This window comes from Stegostoma tigrinum, chromosome 2 (genome assembly GCF_030684315.1).
Source record: "Stegostoma tigrinum isolate sSteTig4 chromosome 2, sSteTig4.hap1, whole genome shotgun sequence".
NCBI lineage: Eukaryota > Metazoa > Chordata > Chondrichthyes > Orectolobiformes > Stegostomatidae > Stegostoma > Stegostoma tigrinum.
The window spans coordinates 75,874,800-75,893,959 of NC_081355.1; the positions used below are offsets into that span (position 1 = coordinate 75,874,800).

At 36.4% G+C, this 19,160-nt stretch overlaps 1 protein-coding gene across 1 annotated transcript; it reads left to right on the plus strand.

Annotated features, from left to right (window-relative positions):
* The first annotated feature begins 585 nt into the window (after positions 1–585).
* On the plus strand, positions 586–4,979 carry LOC125461101 (interleukin-6-like). Its single transcript, XM_048549488.1, has 3 exons — positions 586–759; positions 2,908–3,054; positions 4,818–4,979. The coding sequence occupies exons 1-3, from the start codon at positions 586–588 to the stop codon at positions 4,977–4,979; spliced, it is 483 nt and encodes a 160-aa protein (XP_048405445.1).
* The last annotated feature ends 14,181 nt before the right edge of the window (positions 4,980–19,160 follow it).

Sequence of the window (19,160 nt, forward strand, 5' to 3'; positions counted from 1 at the left end):
GGATGGGAGAAATAACTAGAGGAGATTATTGTGTTAAACAGGTTTCATTTAGCACCTTGTTAAAATTTTTGTAAATTTTAGACTATTTGACAATCCTTTTTTTCTCCCCCTTAAATGCGTCAGCCCTGTCAATTCAGTTCTCACTCACTGATTGACTGTTCTATATTTTCTGCAGTTTCACTCGACAGAAAATATTTACAAACTTGCAGTTTCTTAAAAAAATGACACTCTTTCCCCTTCGCTGGATATTCCTCGCAGGAGGAAGTAAAGTCGCGGATTTCAACACAAGTTGTGGGGTTTCCATGGGGAATCCAAGAAAGTTACCCTCGGCAATAAATACACGGCCCAGTGCCGTGATGACACCAAAGGTCTGAGCACTCGAGCCCAAGACAGCTCCACACATCAGGATCCGGGAGACCAGGCTTGTGACCCTCAGCATGTCCTCGCTGCACTGTTAGTACAAACTGCTGCTCTCTGAGCTCTGCCTGTGGTCCCTGTCTCCGGGGAGAACCGCTACTGACTGTCTTTGTTTTCTCCATCTCCCTCTGTCTTCCAGATCTCTGCCGTTCTGTCCTACTCTTGGTGATGGGGCTAACAGCCGCCTGGATGTCTCCAGTTGCTATCACCTCGCTCCCCGAATCTTCCGGAGACTCTGCAGACGTTTATACATCTGGAACTCCCCCCAGCGCTGGAAATCTGAATCTTGAACCTTTGGCTCTCTTCGTCCGGAGCGTTGCTGTGGAACTGCGCGACCGTCAGGTGAGACTAGCCAGAACAACATCAAGAAGGGAATGCAAGTGTGGATAATTTTGTTTATTTTTTTTAAAAAACTTCTAAATGACCTCAGTCGTGCTCTCTGAGGAGGTGGACATTACTAATTCATTAGATATTGTTAGATTCACGAATATAACCTTTCTATTTTCATCTGGTCCGTAGTAGTATTGTAATAAGTGTGTCTTCTTTTCTAGTTATGTGGCTTTTTCTTCTTGTGTGACGGGGACATGAGTTCACTGCAGATGCACAACATGCAGCTGCCCCAATTGGTGAAGAGAGACAGGTGTTTCAGGAGGGCTTTCCAAAAAGTAAGATATTTTCATCTCATATTGAATATTATTGTAAATCATGTTCATTCATGTGGTAAATTTCAGTGCATTGATTCATTATTAGTGATGTTCTAGAGTGTTCCTACATACATGGATATGTATTCGTGCTTGGGTCGTTTAGCAGTGTAAGTGATCTTATTTACTTTAGGAGCCAGGATTCCTGTGGTACACTGATAGCAAACCTACCTCTGGAGTAGATGTCCTGGATTCAAGTCCCACTTGCTTCAGCGTTGTGTAATAACACTTCCAAACAGCACCTGCTTTTGGCTGTACTGCTCTGTGATTACATTTATTTTAGCCTTTTAATTCAACCAGTAAATTACTGAAGGTGTTTTTAGTAGATAAATAAGATAAATAAGAATAATAAGTTTTTGTGTATACGAGATGGGCACAGGATATATTAAACTTCAGAAACTCACTGCATGAAATCTTCAACCAGATCCTGGTAGTTGAGTCGGTGATAATATCTAAAAATATTTTACAAATGTACTTCTGCATGCACATTCTGCTCCTATAAAACTTGCTATATATTTGTTAGGCTACACTTTTATGCCAACTTACTCCCATGATACACTTATGGCCTCATTTTTAATTGATGCTGCTAATGTGAACTGTAAGTATGTTCTCTTGCCAATATTGACACTGCAGTTTAGTGAACCCAGACCCTCAGTGTGTATGATGGAGCATGTTGGTGTTGAGTAGATAGTGTTGATTAAAAACAAATACCATTTTTTGTGATCCTGAGCAACAGTCAAAATAAATCAAAAATCCGGGCTCCATTTTATTCATGATAGTACATTATTCATTGATTATCTTACAGACAACCAGTCAGCACCAAACCATTTCTCTGAACTACAAGAAACGTCTACCGCAAATAAAATAAACTTAATATATTCATAAATATAGATTGTCCAACTTAAACATTTCTAATGTTATGCTAAACAATTCATATGTTGCAAAAGTTTAATTTGTCAATTCTTTGGTATAATTTGAGCTAGATTTATGGGAATATTAATTACATAATGGGAAATCACTTACCTGTTGCAACTCTCCACAATATTTTTGAGTCTGTCATTTGATACTGAAAAACAAAATTTTCTATCTTACTGTAGCAAAGCCTTTATCTGTGAAACCACATTCAAAGTATAGAAAGAATTGGAAATGCTCAGCAGGCCATGCTGCATCTGTGGAGAAACACAGAATTAACCTGTCAGATCACTAATGTTTGGGAATTGCTAGGGAATTAACATTTAGTGATGTCAGTAACAGTTTACCCCAGCTTCGTTCCACATCTTGAAAGATAGTAATTTTTTTTAGTTCAAGTATTTCTTGAATATGTTTCTGGAATGTATGAACAAACAACACTTTATTTAAACAAACTTTATTTAAAATCTATCAAACCACAATCTCATTGCTGTTTGCAGGCCTTTTCTGTGCATACATTGGCTGCTGTTTTGCCCTACATTATAATAAGATGATTTTTAAAATGCTTTTAACTGGCATTAATGTTTAGGAATGGCTCGAGGTTCTGAAAACACTATTGAAATGCAAGGTCATTGTTTCCTTTTAAAATTGTCAAATAAATTTCCTAGATTTTCCTTGTTGCAACCAATGGTGCGCTTTGTGTGTTTCTCTTTTTGTAGAAATGTACTAGACCAGCAGCAAAGCAGTGATTCCTTTCAGGTGTTGGTAGCCTCTTTTGTAAATTTTGCTCAGATTTGAATGTATAGATTTCTCCAAGATATAATAACAACATCGTTGGCAGTGCTCAAAAACATTAGAATGCTTTGTGTTTTTTTTGTAGAAAAAATGTTTGGTAAAGATTGTCAAGGGCCTTGATGAATACAAGAAACATTTATTATTTGTGAATGAATGGATTCAAGGTGAAATGCAGCAAGTGGATTTATTGCTGGTCAGCATGAAAAATCTGGCTGATTTGCTCACTTTCCAGGTAATTGCTGTTTAAAGTGTGTGAAATATTGCTAAGCAAGAATATCAAATAGATAACCACAAATCAGTAGATAAGCCAAATTACATTTCTGCAGCAAGTTATCTAGTCTTTATAGCCAATATTCATGCAGGAACTGTAATCACTAAAGAGGGATTAATGGACAAGAATACAAATGAATTGATTCTGCTTGAAGCTATATCTGAATAACTATATCCTGTAGTTAATAGTTTCATTAATGCACGGCAGGTTGGAAATTTGGTCATACAAAGTGCTCTTCGATGTTAAAAAGTCTTACAGGGCTAAATTTGATTAAACAGTCAAGTGAATAGGTATCACTTGGGAGATGAGCTCATAAGTATTAAATTCAGCAGCCAGCATTCACTAAAACTGCATCAGAGATAATGGGAACTGCAGATGCTGGAGAACCCAAGATAACAAAGTGTAGAGCTGGATGAACACAGCAGGCCATGCAGCATCTTTGGAGCACAAAAGCTGATGTCTCGGGCCTAGACCCTTTTCTGATGAAGGGTCTAGGCCTGAAACATCAGCTTTTGTGCTCCTAAGATGCTGCTTGGCCTGCTGTGTTCATCCAGCTTTTCACTAAAACTGCTGTCAGGAAAACTGCTGCTTTTGTGTAAACTTATTGAAATGTACAGAAAAGCAGACATTGATGGATCACAATTTTCCAGCTAATTCCCCCTCTGTAAATAGCATTCCCTGCCAAAAGTGTTCAATTGTAAAAGTAGCTGTCAAGTCTCAAAAGTAAATACTTTAAACTGGAAAACTGGATTTTACAACTTTATTTTGCAAGTAACATATGTCAAGAATCATTTCAATGCAACTGACCGACTCACTGAATACTATTCCCCACTCAAATATGTAGGCAAGCAATAAAAAATGATCTCTTACATAGAAAATAGATTTTTAACTGGTTCATTATTTTTATCATAACTAGTTAGAAACTTTGGAATTCAATGATTGTCTGAAGTCAATATCCTAAGGTTTGCCCTCAGATCTTGCACAGATCCACAATATAAGACTCCGCTTGTAGACAAATAGTCAACCTGTACTTCAAAAATTATATTTCAGTTCATACAAGTGTTTTAGTACTATCCTTAGCAATATCTTTGGCTGCATGCCATGATGAGAATTAACAAACATTATAAATCAGCAATCAATGTAAATCAAGCCAGTTCCCTATCATATTAATGGGTCTATGATGAGGTGGACTAAGTAAAGGGACAAATTTTCACTTGGTGAGCAAGCCTTGGAAATCCTGCTAGATGCTATACTTGAAGCAATGGGACAGCACAGTGGCTCAGTGGTTGGCACTGCTGCCTCATAACATCAGGGACCTGGGTACCTGGGTTCAATCCTACCTTTGGGTGACTATCTGTGTGGAGTTTACACGCTTCCCCCATGTTTACATGGGTTTTCTCCCACAGTCCAAAGATGTGCAGCTTAGGTGAATTGGCCGAGCTAAATTTCCCATAGTGTGCAGGCTAGATGGAGTAGCTATGGGACATGCAGGGTTATAAGAATAATGCAGAGGGGTTGGGTCTATACTTGATGGGCCACATGGCCAGCTTCCAGTATGGGTTCTGTGATGAGAGTCAGACAAAGAGTTTGTAATTTTCTTCAATTCTGTTTGCCATTATCACAGTGTCAGTGAATCTTTGAGGCCTGAATGGTTGGGTTTTATTTTGTTGCACCGTATTGTTAGACTAGCAATTAAATTAATATTGGTTATCTCTGTTTTCTAGAACAAGGTTCAGGAAAATATTACTCACCAGCACAACGAGATTTTTGCTCCAGACAAACTTCCTAATAGTGTCTGGGAGAAGCAACTGAAAATTCACGTGATTCTTAGAAACTTTGCACTCTTCATGGAAAATACTGTTCGAGCCATTCGATTCATGAATTAACTCCCTACAGCTGTTCCTTTATCATGCAGCAATAGTAAAATTGTATGAACGTTTTAGTTCATAGAAGTTCTTGCATGAGATCTGCTTTTATAGTAGATGACAATGTTGTTCGATATTCAGAACGAAGTTTTGGTTAAATTCTGTGAAACTGAAATTCATCACACAGTTTGTTTTTTATAATATTTAAAATTAATATGTATTTATTTAAGAAGACTGTGAATCTACATTTCTTGAAGTATAATGATATTTTTGCACTTTTGCTTTTAAATCTAATGAATTAGTGGTCTTTGTACTGTGATAACTGCTGCTGGTGTCAGATTAAAAAATGATACGGCATCTAAAATGAAATTCCTACATAGAACTTCTTGTCTGAATATTTAAAATAAGTTATTATGCAGTATTTAAAACCTCTGTGTTTGAAACAAATAATAATTCAAAGGAAATAGATTTTATATATTTTATACTCAACACCATGGAACAACTTCTGTATGATGTGACAAACAGAATAAAAGAGATATTTTGACTATTCTTCCACTTGTCTGCCATTCATTCTACTTTTACATTGCTTATTTAAAACAATAGTGTACAAGGAGAATACAAAGTGGTATCAGCAACAGAAAATATTCTGTTAATAATTTAAACGTTTGGAATCAGTGTCTTCTCATGGAAAAATGATATAAAGCATTCTTTTAAGAAATGTGCTTTGCGAGTGATTTCATGGTACAATAGGTTAGAATACTGAGTCCATTTCAGCTCAAACTAAAGGACAAAAATATCTTCTCTCCTTGCTGACTTTAATGGTTGGTCGTAGCTTACATCAGCCCATTGCACAGAGTTATTCTTTATGTAGGGTAGAGTGACATTAAATTTGGCAAGTTTACACAAATTCAAAACATTGCTAATGTGAAATTTTAAAAAAAACTTTCTGATTCAAGAAGTTTGAAGTTTGGATACCTGTGGGGAAAAAACTTTGGTATGAGAAATTGATGTTGGCATGAGGGAGTAATAAATGTTGTAGGTTTCCAGCTCAAATTAACTTCCTTTAATGAATACAAAAACCTCAAAACAAAACAAAAAAAAATGCAGTGGCTTTATATATTATTGGATTACCTATTGGCAGTAATGAAGATAACATTGTAAGATTATTAAATTCAAAAGATATATGTTACTGTATTGTTTACCATTTATAAAATTATGAATGTGCAAACATATTAGCATGGAAGCAATGGGCAGTTTTTTTTTCAGTAGAAGTAGCAGCGAGGGCTAACAGCGTTCACTGTCATTTACGTGGGTTTCAGACAACAAATTCCAGATTTCAAACATTCAGATTTCACAGTTTAATATAGAAATTTGTATGTTGCTGTTCAAGGTGCTCTGCTCTTCCAAAAGCTGGAGAAAATCAGTAACCAACAGACAGACTCATCATTGAAATAGCATCATGTTATCATTGGTTATATCTCATCACAACACAACACAAAAAGTTAGAAAGCTCTCTGATGAAGGGTCTAGGCCCGAAACATCAGCTTTTGTGCTCCTGAGATGCTGCTTGGCCTGCTGTGTTCATCCAGCCTCACATTTTATTATCTACAAAAAGTTAGAACTTGCTCATTTCATTATAAGTAATCTTAACAATAATGGCAAGCCTTACTTACAGTCAAACACATCTCTGATGCTGAAAATAAAATTTTACAAAGGTGGAGTATAATTCCTTCTGATTTTATTGTTGGAGGACCAGTAAAAAAAATCATTTCTGTATATTTTGTTTCTTGCTATTAATCCATTCTTTCTTCTCTATTTCACTTTTGCCCCAAATTGACATTGAATTCAAACAACCTGAACTCTCAATTCTAGTACAAAACATTTCGTCTGGATTGGCTATCATGATTAGATAGGAATTTCATGAAAATCCAGTGTACTAACAGCTACATTAACAACCAGTTTTATTTAATCAGTTGAACTCACAACATTAATTTATTAGCAATGTTCATTCATATTCAGGGATACATTCTTTGCAAATAAAGGTATAAGTTCAAACTTTACATTTTTTATGAATACACAGGCACTTGGGAGCCTAAAGCTCCTCCTTGCTTTCTCCATGGCAATTGCTCAGTGGATTAGATATCTGTTTCTCTTTGCAGTAGTACTTAAATTCATGTAGCAACATTCATGTGTTTGTCACTAACTGGAAGCTGCCATCAAGCCAGAAAGATGTTCTATTTATTGCACAAATGAGTGATGTTGTTTATGAATTTCAGTGCCAGTGTTGCTAGATATGTAAACCATACATCCCAAAGATTGGTTGATTGTATCAAACAGCATGCCCCTTTGACTGTTCACAATAGATAATGTATTGACTATTCTCAATTAGCCACTGCTTGCGGATCTCAAAATGCGACTGTCTAACATAGGGCGTGATCTGTGATTAGACAACTCTTGCTAAATAATCATGAATCTTCAAAGGGTTATGCTGACAACCAATTTAGGATTGTCAGTTTGGCCCACAATGTGGCACATTTGGGCATTCTGGAAGATCCCTATTCTGATGCATAGGATTATGCTCTTTGCATACACAAGTAACATGCATATGAATTGAAATTGTTTAGATTGGCAAAATAAGTGACAGTCATTCACTGGTTCATTTGTCAGAATGATGTCTTCATCAGATATAATCAGCCTGGTTTAATATTTAAACACGTTTGGTAGATAACTGTCAGTCATCATTAAACTGCCATATTCTTCACAGTGACACTTCTATCAATCAGAATCCATTTGCTTATCAATTAGCATTCAACTCTCATAGAGTGTAAATGTTGTTTGTTCTTTCCTTCAGTATTTTTTGCAAATTGTTCTGATGAGCTCAAGATAAAAAGCTTTGAGAAAATCTGATTTATTTTTTCAGTAACACAAATTCCATTGTATCAAGTAACTATTGAGATTCTGCCCGATCGAAGCAACGGTTTCTTGAAATTGTTCATTGGATCTTTAAATTTTACCTTAATAAGCAGATGGAAGAACCCTGGGGCCAGATCAGATGTATCCCAGGATTTTGTGGGAATCTAGGCAAGTGTTTGCTGTCTTGCTGAGATATTTGTAGCATCAATAGCCATGGATGAGGTGCTGAAAGACCAGAGGTTGGCTACCATAGTGTCATTATTTAAGAATGGTGGTAAGAAGGCAGGAAATTGTAGACAGGTGAGCCTGACATCAACGATGGGAATCCTGAGGGACAGGATTTACATCTATTTAGAGAGGCAAGGACCAATTAGGGAGAGTCAACATGACTTTGTGCATGTGAAGTTGTGTCTCACTAACTTGATTGAGTTTTTTTGAAGTGACAAAAAGGATTGATGAAGACAAAGCATTGAATATTGTTTAAATGGACTTCAGTAAAGTGTTCGACGAGGCTAGGAATAGTCAATACATTATTTGTTGTGAACAGCCAAAGGGGTGTGCAGGTTGATTGCCAATCTTTGGGATGCATTGTCTACAGACCTAGAAACACATTGGCTTGGGAAACTGCTTAACAAGGTTAGATCACATGGAATACAGAGAGAACTAGACATTTGTATACAATATTGGCTTGAAGAGGAAGACAGAGGGTGGTGATGGAAGGTTGCTTTTCAGACTGGAGGCCTGTAACAAGCAGTGTACCACAGGGATGAATGCTGGATCCTTTGCTTTCTGTCATCAATGTAATTTATTTGGAATAAAATATAAGAGGTATGGTTTGGAAATTTGCAGATGACACCAAAATTATTGGTATAGTGGACAGCAAAGAAGGTTACCTCAGAGTACAACGGGACCATAATCAGGTGGGCCGACGGGCTGTGAAGCAGCTTATAGAGTTTAATCTAGATAAATGTGAGGTGCTACATTTTGGAAAGGCAAATCAGGGCAGGACTTATACATAGAAGGTTAAGGTTGTGGGGAATGTTGCTGAACAAAAGAACCTTGAGGTGCAGATCCATTGTTCCTTGAAAGTGGAGTCACGGGTAGATAAGATAGTGAAGGCAGTGTTTGGTAAGCTTGCCTTTATTGATCAGTGCATCGAGCATAGGTTTGAGGGGTCAGGTTGTGGCGGTACAGGACATCGGCTAGGCCACTTTTGGAATACAGTGTTCAAATCTGGTGTCCCTGCTAAGGGAAGGATTTTGTGAAACTTGAAAGGGTTCAGAAAAGAAGTACAAGGATGATGGCACAGTTGGAGGTTTTGAGCAATAGAGACAGGATGAATAGGCTGGGGCTATTTTCTCTGGAGCATCAGAGGCTGAGGGGTGTCAGTGATGCTTATAAAATCTTGAAGAGCATGGATAGGGTCAATAGGCAAGGTCTTTTCCCCAGTAGGGGAGTCCATAACTAGAGGGCATTGGTTTAAGGTGAGAGGGGAAAGATTTAAAAAGGGACCTAAGGAACAACTTTTTCATGCAGAGTGTGCTGTGAATATGGGATGAACTGCCAGGGAAAGAAATGGAGGCAGGTACAATTACAACATTTAAAAAGAACCTAGATAAATATATGAATAGGAAGGGTTGAGAGGGATATGGGCCAAATGGGACTAGATTAATTTAAGATATCTAGTCAGCATGGATGAGTTGTACCAGAGGATCTATTTCTGTTTGGTATATCTCTGTGACTTATAATATTCATTTTATTTGTAGTCTGTGTCCATTTTTGAAATGCCAAGCTTGGTAATTCAAAAAGAATTATCTCCTGATCAGGTTTTCATTTTTCCATTGACTCTTGCACAGTCCAATTTTAATCACTTCACTATTCCCTGGAGCTCTCTGTCCTAAGCTCTGGAATTCCCTCACTAACCTCTCTAGTTTCCTACCACTCTTCTAAAATACTTTGCAAAACCTTGTCTTTGGCCAAACGTTTGATCCATTATCCTTGCATCTCCTTACATGGCTTGGTATTAATGTATTTAATAATATTCCTTCAAAGCCTCTTGGAATGTTTTAGCAAGTTAAAGGCACTACTTAAAACCAAGTTGCTGGATGCATGATCATCTTTCAATTATTCTGTATGCCACTAAGTACGGAACATCTAATTGCGGAGGCTAAAACTCCACACCATCCTTGAAAAGGTGTAGGAGCTACATGGAAACCCAGTGTTTGGTTTGCTGTTGAGTTGCTGGAAGTCAGAACAGGGGAGGAGTGTGAAGCAGAGAATCATAGATTGCCCACAATGTGGTAGCAGGCCATTCAACCGATCAAGGAGAATCCCACTCAGACCCACCCGCATACCATATCTCTTACCTACATTCACCACGGCTAATCCATTCAGTCTGCACATCCCCTGGACACAATGGTCAATTTAGCACAGCCCATCTACCTGACCTAATTAAATAAGTAATTCCAGGTTGTGACTTGTTTCTCCCACTCCCTACTGAAGTTCCTTTCCAAATACTGTTTCCACCTATATTAGGTGGGGTGTACAGGAATAATTTTCATTTGGCCCCAAAATGGTAAAACTGCTCTAATTTTCTCCAAGACTTTTGCTGCCAACATTATTATTAAAACAGTGCAATAAAATACTATGTCAGGAAAGGAAATCAATATGCTTTAGGTTATCACATAATGCTTTTTGTATAATCAGTTACATAGATCAATGAGTTTATTGTTGGTTTAATGAAAAGTAATCGAACTGACAAATATCCATTTCACATTTCCATTGCAATTGTCAAATCTCAAAGCAAAACTTATAAGTACGTCATGAATTTGAAAATTACAACACTATTAAATAAAGTATAGAGAAATTAGCACTCTAGGATTAAGTCCATTATCTTAAAAATTCAAAAGTTAGCTTCTTCACCGTATGCAGGTTTATACAGCATAGTTTCACATTTTGAAGATGTGCTTATTTAGCTTTTAAATCAAGGAAACTAACAGATGTACATGATGCAAATTTTATTCAGCTGTTTTTGGACAAGGTTTCTCTTTTGTTTCTTCTCAATAAAAAATATTACTTAATAGGTTACATAAACTGAAACACTGCAGTCACAAATGCAGCTAATTTTTTTATATAGGAAAAGACAGTCCATAACTATTCCACTGGAAATTCTATTACTATAGATCAGCAAAATAGTGAACACAGACATTGAACCATCAACTGCAATGGTCGCTTCTTCCCAATTTTCCTCAGTGTTTCAAGTCAAAATGGAAATGCAGATCTTCTGTACTGTTTTCATCCCCACAGCAAACTAAAAATCAAAAATGCAGATTATTAATTTACAAGAATTCTAATACTTTAGCGTAGAAAATTGAGAATGAAACTAAGTTGTACACAAATAAACAGACTGTTCTGATGAAACAACTGTAATGAAGCTCAGTCATGAAGGACTGAATGTGTGCCCTTTTATTAATAGTTACAAGACAATGGTTAGGAGACATCTGGAGTATTGTCAAATAACTGAACAGATAGAAAATTGGCTTACTATACAGAAAGCAGAGTGCAAATGTAAATCGTACAATTTTTCAGGTTGGAAGGTAGAAAGTAGAGCTCCACAAAGAGGTGCAGGACAGTTCTTTTCAACTAAGATTAATGATTTGAACTCAGGTACAAGTAGTACAATACCAAATGGCAGTATAGCTAACAGAAGAATGAAACAAAAGGACATTAGAAAACTTACAGACTAGGCAGTTATGTGGCAAATTAACTTTCGCAGCTACATGGGAGATAATGCACTTTGGTAAGAAAAATAGAAACATCAGCTGCACCTTTGTAAATAAGAATGCAAATGAGATAGAAGAGCAAGGAAATCTAAAGATAAAGGCAAACAAATTAAACTTGAATTTTGTTCTACAAGTATGGAGGTAGGCCAATTGAAACTTGTGCTGAGCTTTGTTTTAGCTAAGGGTATTCAAATATATGAAAATCAAGGCAGATGAATGCAATTGAGATACAGCTCAGCCATGATTAACTGAATGGCAGAACAGGCTTGAAAAACTGAATATCTTATTATTGAGTTAACTACCATTAGAATGAAGTAATTAACATCTGATTATTTCACCCCACTGTTTTACTTCAAATCAGCAGGTCATGACTGTTAATTGCACAATTCATCCCTACTCCACAGGAGAAATAACACCAAAAAAGATTCTTCAGAATGAGGTCAGAAGCAAGGACATGGCTGTGGGGAGACGAAGCTTAACATCTGGCCCATTCTGCTCAAGTTGTGCTGTATAACTTAGAAGTCACAGAACAACTGATCAATTAATTGATATTTCCATTTTTGTCTGAGGGCATTCAACTGAAATCAATATAAAAAGGCCAAACTGCAACCTCAAAACAAAATTATCTAACATTTTAAGCAAATACAACAGATTTATAAAAACAAAACACATTCAGATTGTAGCATTTTTTTCCTGTCCCTGTACATGTCCCAAACAAGACTGCTTCTCTCCCAAAAGTTTTTACACTACACTGAAGCATCTCCACAGATGTATCCCTTTGTTTTTAGTCCATAGTGATGTATTTAGTTTCTGCTCTATGGTTTCAGAGAAAGGCCAGAGTGGAAAGTCAAATGTACAAAATAGGACCGCTGCTATTCATAATTTATGGTATTAATTTAGATTATGGAACCAAATATAATCTCAAAATTTGCAGATGACACAAAGTTGGGTGGAAGGGTAAGTAGTAAGAAGTATGTAGAGATATTGCAGTGTGACTTAGATAGGCTGAGTGAATGTGCAATATGTACGGCAGATATAGTATGAAATGGATAAGAGTGAGTTATCCACTTTGGTAGCGCAAAATAGGAAAACAGATTGTTATTGGCAATTCACATAACAAGAGAGGGAAATATTCAATGAGGCCTGGTCATCTTTGTGAAGCAGTCGCTGAAAGTAAACAGGCAAGTACGGCACGGAGTAAAGGCAGCAAAGTGCATGTCAGTCTTTGTAGTGAGAGGATTCAAGTAGAGGAATAAGGATGTCTTGTTGCAATTATACAGCACATTGTTGAGGTCACACCTGGAATTGTGTGCAGTTTTGCTCTCTTTATCTGAGGAAAAATGTTCTTGTTATGGAGGAAGTGCAGCAAAGGTTTACCAAATTGATTCCTAGGATGACAGGACTGATTTATGAAGGGAAATTGAGTCAGTTAGGATTCACTGGAATTTAGAAGAATGATAGGAGATTAGGAATCTCAAAGGAGCTTATAAAATTCAAACAATTCTACACAGATGCAGGAATGATGTGTCCAATGTGGGAGAGTCCAGAAGCAGTGGTCACAATAAACCTTTTAGAAAACAGATTGAGGAGAAACCACAGTTAATTTCATTCAGGTTTGCCTCGCCCAGCAGACAACTTTGTGTTTCCTGTGCAAGTGGTCCAATAGGTTATCTTCTCTGCAGCATCATGTGGCTTTTGGACATGTATCAAAAATCTGCAGTTTTATATAATTAATACAAACAACATAATACTTATTAACAGACATGGGTGCTCAATGCACCCATAATTTACAAATGTAATAATTGTCAGGAGATCCAGGGAATTTTCGGCTTAAAAATTTTTGGTTTATATTCTTCACTAAAAATCCCCTGACGAGAATTGCTTTATTACTGTAAAAGCAAAATTAAAATAGGTAATAAAAAATGATAAGATGAAGTGTTTCCCTATTTTGTCCCATCACTCAGTTTTCTTTAGATATTGTCATACCAGGCATATACTCTCTCAAGACTCATTTAACTTTAATATATAAAAGCAAGTTTGAAAATTAAATCTACATTCTTAGAGAAGTCCTGTTTGTTATGAGATGGCAGTTAAGTGGCTAAGTACAAGTTCAGACATTTTCAACCAATTACGTTTCAGGCCAACTGACATTCAAAACAAGAACAGAAATAGACCCTTCGGCCTCTCAAGCCTGCTCCACCATTCAATAAGTTCATAGCTATCTGTTTGTGTTCCAGTTTCACATTCCGATTTACCTCTCAACCTTTGGACCCTTTGCCTCACCAGAATCCATCCACTTGTGTCTTAAAATATTTACTGACCCCAACTCACTGCTTTCCATTGCAGGGAAAAGCAAGCATATCAAAAAAAGTATCCTCACCTCTATCCTGAAAGAGAAGTCCCTAATTTTAAAACACTAGTCCCTAATTCTGAACTGACCCTCAAAAAGAAACATCCTTACCATGTCCACCTTGTCAATACAAGTCAGGATCTTTTACACCTCAATCAAGTCATCCCTCACTGTTCCAAACTCTAGTGGAAATAAGCCTACAACCACCAATCTACCATCATAAGATTCATCTGAGGCCTCAATCTAACCCCTCTGAACCACCTCCAATGCATGCACATAGTATTTAAAATGTGGTCTCAGCAACAGCCTGGACAGCTGAAGCTTAATAATATCCTTACATTTATGTTCACTTCCTCTCATATCAAAGGATAGAATCCATTAAACTTCTGGATTACTGTAAAATCAAGGAGTATAAGTAGTCCATTCAGCCCATTGTCTGATCTGCTATTCAATAAGATCATGGCAGATGTGATAATCCTCAACTCCACTTTCCCGCATTTCCCCCTTAACCTTGCTTCCCTTACTAACTAAAAATTTCAACCTTGAATATACCTAGCCCAGTGTATACAACATTCTGTTTTAAAAAAATATTCCACAGAATCATGACCTTCAGATGAAATTCCTCCTCGTCCCTTATTTTGTGATTATGCCTTCTGGGTCTAGACTCTCCCACAATGGGAAACAACCATTCCGCATCTGTGCTGTCACATGTTATTAAAAATCTTACATACCTCAATGAAGTCACCTCATTCTTCTATACATCAATAAGTACATATGTAACCTACTCAACTTCTCCTCATAAGACAATTCCTCCACACCTAGGAACAATCTAGTAATCTTCTCTTGACTGCTTCCAAAACCAGTAAATCTTTCTTTAGATGAGGAGACCAAAACTGTCCAGAGTATTCCAGGTCTGGTCTAACAGGTGCCTTGGATAATTTTAGTAATACTATGCATTTTATACCCTTTGAGATAAAGACCAATATTCCATTACGTATACTAACCTTTTGTGATTCATGCCACAAGAGCACTTAAATATCTCTGCAGCTTGGAATTCTGCAGTAATCATCCATTTAAATATCCCACTTTTTGTGCCACTTGCTCACATTATTGGAGTAATACATTTTATGACAAGTGTTTTTACAGGATTCAACCATTCCTCAAGACAGCTTGTCAACTACATAATGGGACAAACACTGTCAGAACAAGTTATCTTAACAGCAATACATAAGGCTAATTCAGTGATAAAGACACAACATTATCAATTGGAGTTTGAATTTTTATTTCAACTCTAAGGGTAATGTTTTTTCAAAAAAAACAAAGTCAACTGTTATAGTAACCTAAATATATGATTTTCAAGAAAACATATGATTCAGTTAAGGATACTTGTGGTGTTAATTGGCAAAATGTTTATGCAACTGAGTTCACCATAATGGAAAAAACAGACCAGGGCCACTAGTTCAGAATTCAGTTCAGAAGAATCAGGAGTTCAGATCAGAATAAAAAGTAAACAAGCCACATTTTCAGATTAGGAAACCAATTTTCACACTAGCAAAAGCGTTTTAATTTGTAGAGTGTACAAACTGTGAGAATTTGTACAGAAATTTTCAAGTTGATGAAAGCTCATTCAAGTTGTCTGAACTGAAAGGACACTTGGTCTACCAGAATGGAAAATAAGACATAAAACTATCTCAGTTGTCCAAGGAGAACTAGAAAGAGTCCGTTAAGTAAGAAGTTATGGAATAGTGATATCAGTGTTATTTTTGTCCTGAAAACAATCGTAATACAAATAAGACATCAAAAATAATCAACAGGGGAGATTATGCAGAAACAAAGATTTAGTGATCACAGATAACAAGAGAAGTAGTGAAGTGATTAAACCAAAAATAAGAGCCATGTTAGTCCCAAATGAGGACTCTTTATACAATGCAGGAAATACAAGGAAGACATTGAATGACCTACTGGTATAAATTCAACTTGAAGGGTATGATAAAAATAAATGCGGAGAATAGACAGGCATTAGAACAGGCAGAGAGGTTTAAATTGGAACATTAACTTTCATGGTGATTAGAATAAACAGGCCAGCAGAAATCAAAGTAAACTTGTTGAGAATGTGCCATGGAAGTTCTGAGACATTTTGTTGCTGAAACTAACAAGAGACATTCCACACAGAACTCTGGTTTTGTTAATTTTAAATAACATTACAATGTGTGAACATTTACCAAGCAACAAGCATAACATCAAACTCAATAGTGTTTTACAGGAAGAAACTTAAAACATACTAAAATTCAAGATCTAGCTGAGGCCAAATTTAATATAATGAGATGGAGATTGTGCACAGTAAAGTATGCAAGCTTGCTAATAGGTAATACAACAGATAATCAGTGGGATATGTTCAAGAGAACATCAATATGATGCAGAATTAGTTCATACGCTGAAGGGACAAGAACTCTACTTGCAAAAAGCCACACTAAAAACCAACGAGTAAGAGGGAAAATAAACTAAAATGATAAACAAAAATAAACAAGACTAGGCAACTGACATCTAATTTGACAATCATGCAGACAGACAGGACAAAATTAATTTCTTTTAAAGGCAACAGAAATATGTTTTTCACTTATTTAAAAAAATTTACATTTAAATTTGAAGTAAGAGACCGTAATTACTACAACATACTCAACAGGCTTGAAAGGCAAAAAGGGAGGGTGTCAGTAGTGTCACCGACAGCAGTCTCAAGATTAGTGTTGACATGGTGAAGATGTCTCTGCTTCTCAGATAGAGCAAACCAAGCACCACAAATCAGAAAAAAATCCCATGAGCAGCTTAAACAAACCAACTCTCCACCCAGAGCGATAATAATGTGGAATATGATACAAGTAGTGGTGAGGTAGGTGGCAATGAACTTGAGGGGAATTAGCTAAACATAAAGGGAAAAGGACTAGGACAGTATGCTGCTGCTCAGGTTAGAACAGGATAGTTGGTAGGAGGCTTATGTATAGAATAAATTGAACAGCTGAGCCCAATAGACCATTGCTGTATTGGAGAATTGATACATTAGCAGTTTGTAAACATAATGATAAATTTGTTACAGTGAAGCACTGGACAGGGAAACTAGCTATTACGTCTGTTATAACCTGTACTGACTTGAGGCTGGTAATTGAGTATGAACTTCTAATCTGCATCTCCTCGAGACACACAGTAGGATTGAAAAATCACTGCAAGGAGAAGCGCAGGTATAAAAACTTTTTAACCATTCCAGAAGTATAACCTATGCAACTACAACATTTTGACACTTCATTGAAGATTTAGTGTTCCTACGTACATAATAAATACATACTAATGTCATAATTTTTTTGCAGTGCATGGTCATTCTTTTAAATGCAAGAGCCCCTTGAATCTTTTTATATAGCGCGTACAAGCAACAGCTTAAAGAGGCTGATTTGTGCTTCACCAACACAGAAATTTCAGGGGTTGCTGGGGGCTGTGCAGATAACAATATGTACATTATATCAAGTGACCTTGTCAATTACGGATATCTACCTTAGAAGATTGGGCTCTGGCATGCCTGGGTCGCCACCCCTCCTAAAACCTGGAGGAAAATAAAATAAAGTATTTACAACAATCCAAAAATCAATGACAAACCTGAAATGAAATTAAAATCTAAACACAGCAGTAAGATAGACTTACTGTCTCCAAAGGACAGCAGAAACTTCACACATCAGTTAGTGACCAGTGGACAACAAAAACACAATGTATTATATACACTTGCAAACAAAATTACAGTAATCAGTGGGTTAGTCTCTGCTTGAAGTACATAAGGGTTCATAGCCAAACTTCAAAGTCCACTGATTCAAAACACAAAAATAATTGTTTTATGTGAAACAATATAAATCACTGGCATGGTTTCAGTCACAATGAATCCCTGACTACATTTTTATTTTGTAAGAGTAAGCTGTACAGGAGATTACCGCACTGTACCTTCATTCTTAGGCAACACCTACACATCTAACACAGTGAAGTTTCTTTGCTGGAATTCAAGAGACAGATCCTATATAAAATTAACTTGACCCAAGCCGGTGGATACTCATGCAGCAGCACAAAACAACTTATGTTTTTGAAGAATGCCATCATATTCACTCAGAGGGGCCACAACGGTGCATAAGTGGAAGAATTCAATATTGGAATTATCTCAGTGTCAGGGTGAATTCATAGCTAGAATTTTATGCAGTTCTCCAGGCATGGTCTAACTTAGTTTGAAGCAAATTTACCACACATTCTTCACTTCTCAATTCTCTTTCTTAAAGTAAACCCCAACATCTTTTGATTTTTTTTTAAATTAACTTGTTAACTTGTCACTATTCTTTGTCTTTAGGATTTATACTCAGATCTTTTTGCTCCTCCATCCTATTTGAACTCTTGCCAAATAATAAACGACCTCTACATTTTTTCTAGCCAAAATGTAAAGCGTCACATACATCTAAGCTTAAAATTGCCAATGTCAATTGAAAAATTTAATATCTTTTTGTATTTTATTACAATCCTCTTCTGTATCAAGAATGCCCTCAATTCATTATTATTACAAATTTAGAAAAAGTGTTTTTTGATCCTAAAGTCTAGATTGCAACTACAAATTGTAAATAGTAATCCTACAATTGATTGTGAACTATTTTCCAACTACGTCAAGTTGAGTAACTACATTTTATCTATATTTTTTCTATCTAGCTAGCAACCCACACTGCTACTCTCTAACTCTACATTCTTTGACTTCATTCATTAGTCTATTAGATACTTCAACAGCCTTTTGAAATTTAGATAAAATATATCTATAGTATTACCGTGTTAACACATTCCATTTCTGCTTGAAATATTCCATGAAATTGGTCAAGCAGCATTTGCTCTTTGAAAATTCACTTCTTATTTATTATTGGATCGAGGCATTCTTCTTTCTCTCCTTTAGTAAAGGTTCAGTATTTTCCTTCCAGTGTTAAGCTGACTAGTTTATAGTCCCTGGGCATGTTTTATTTCCCTTCCTAAGTACAGCTAACATTTTCTATCTGCCAGCCTTCTGATGCTATATTTTTTTCAAACCAGTTATTAAAGTATGTAGTAATACCTCCAGCATTCCCTAGGTTATTTTAAAATGTGTGAATGTGTGCC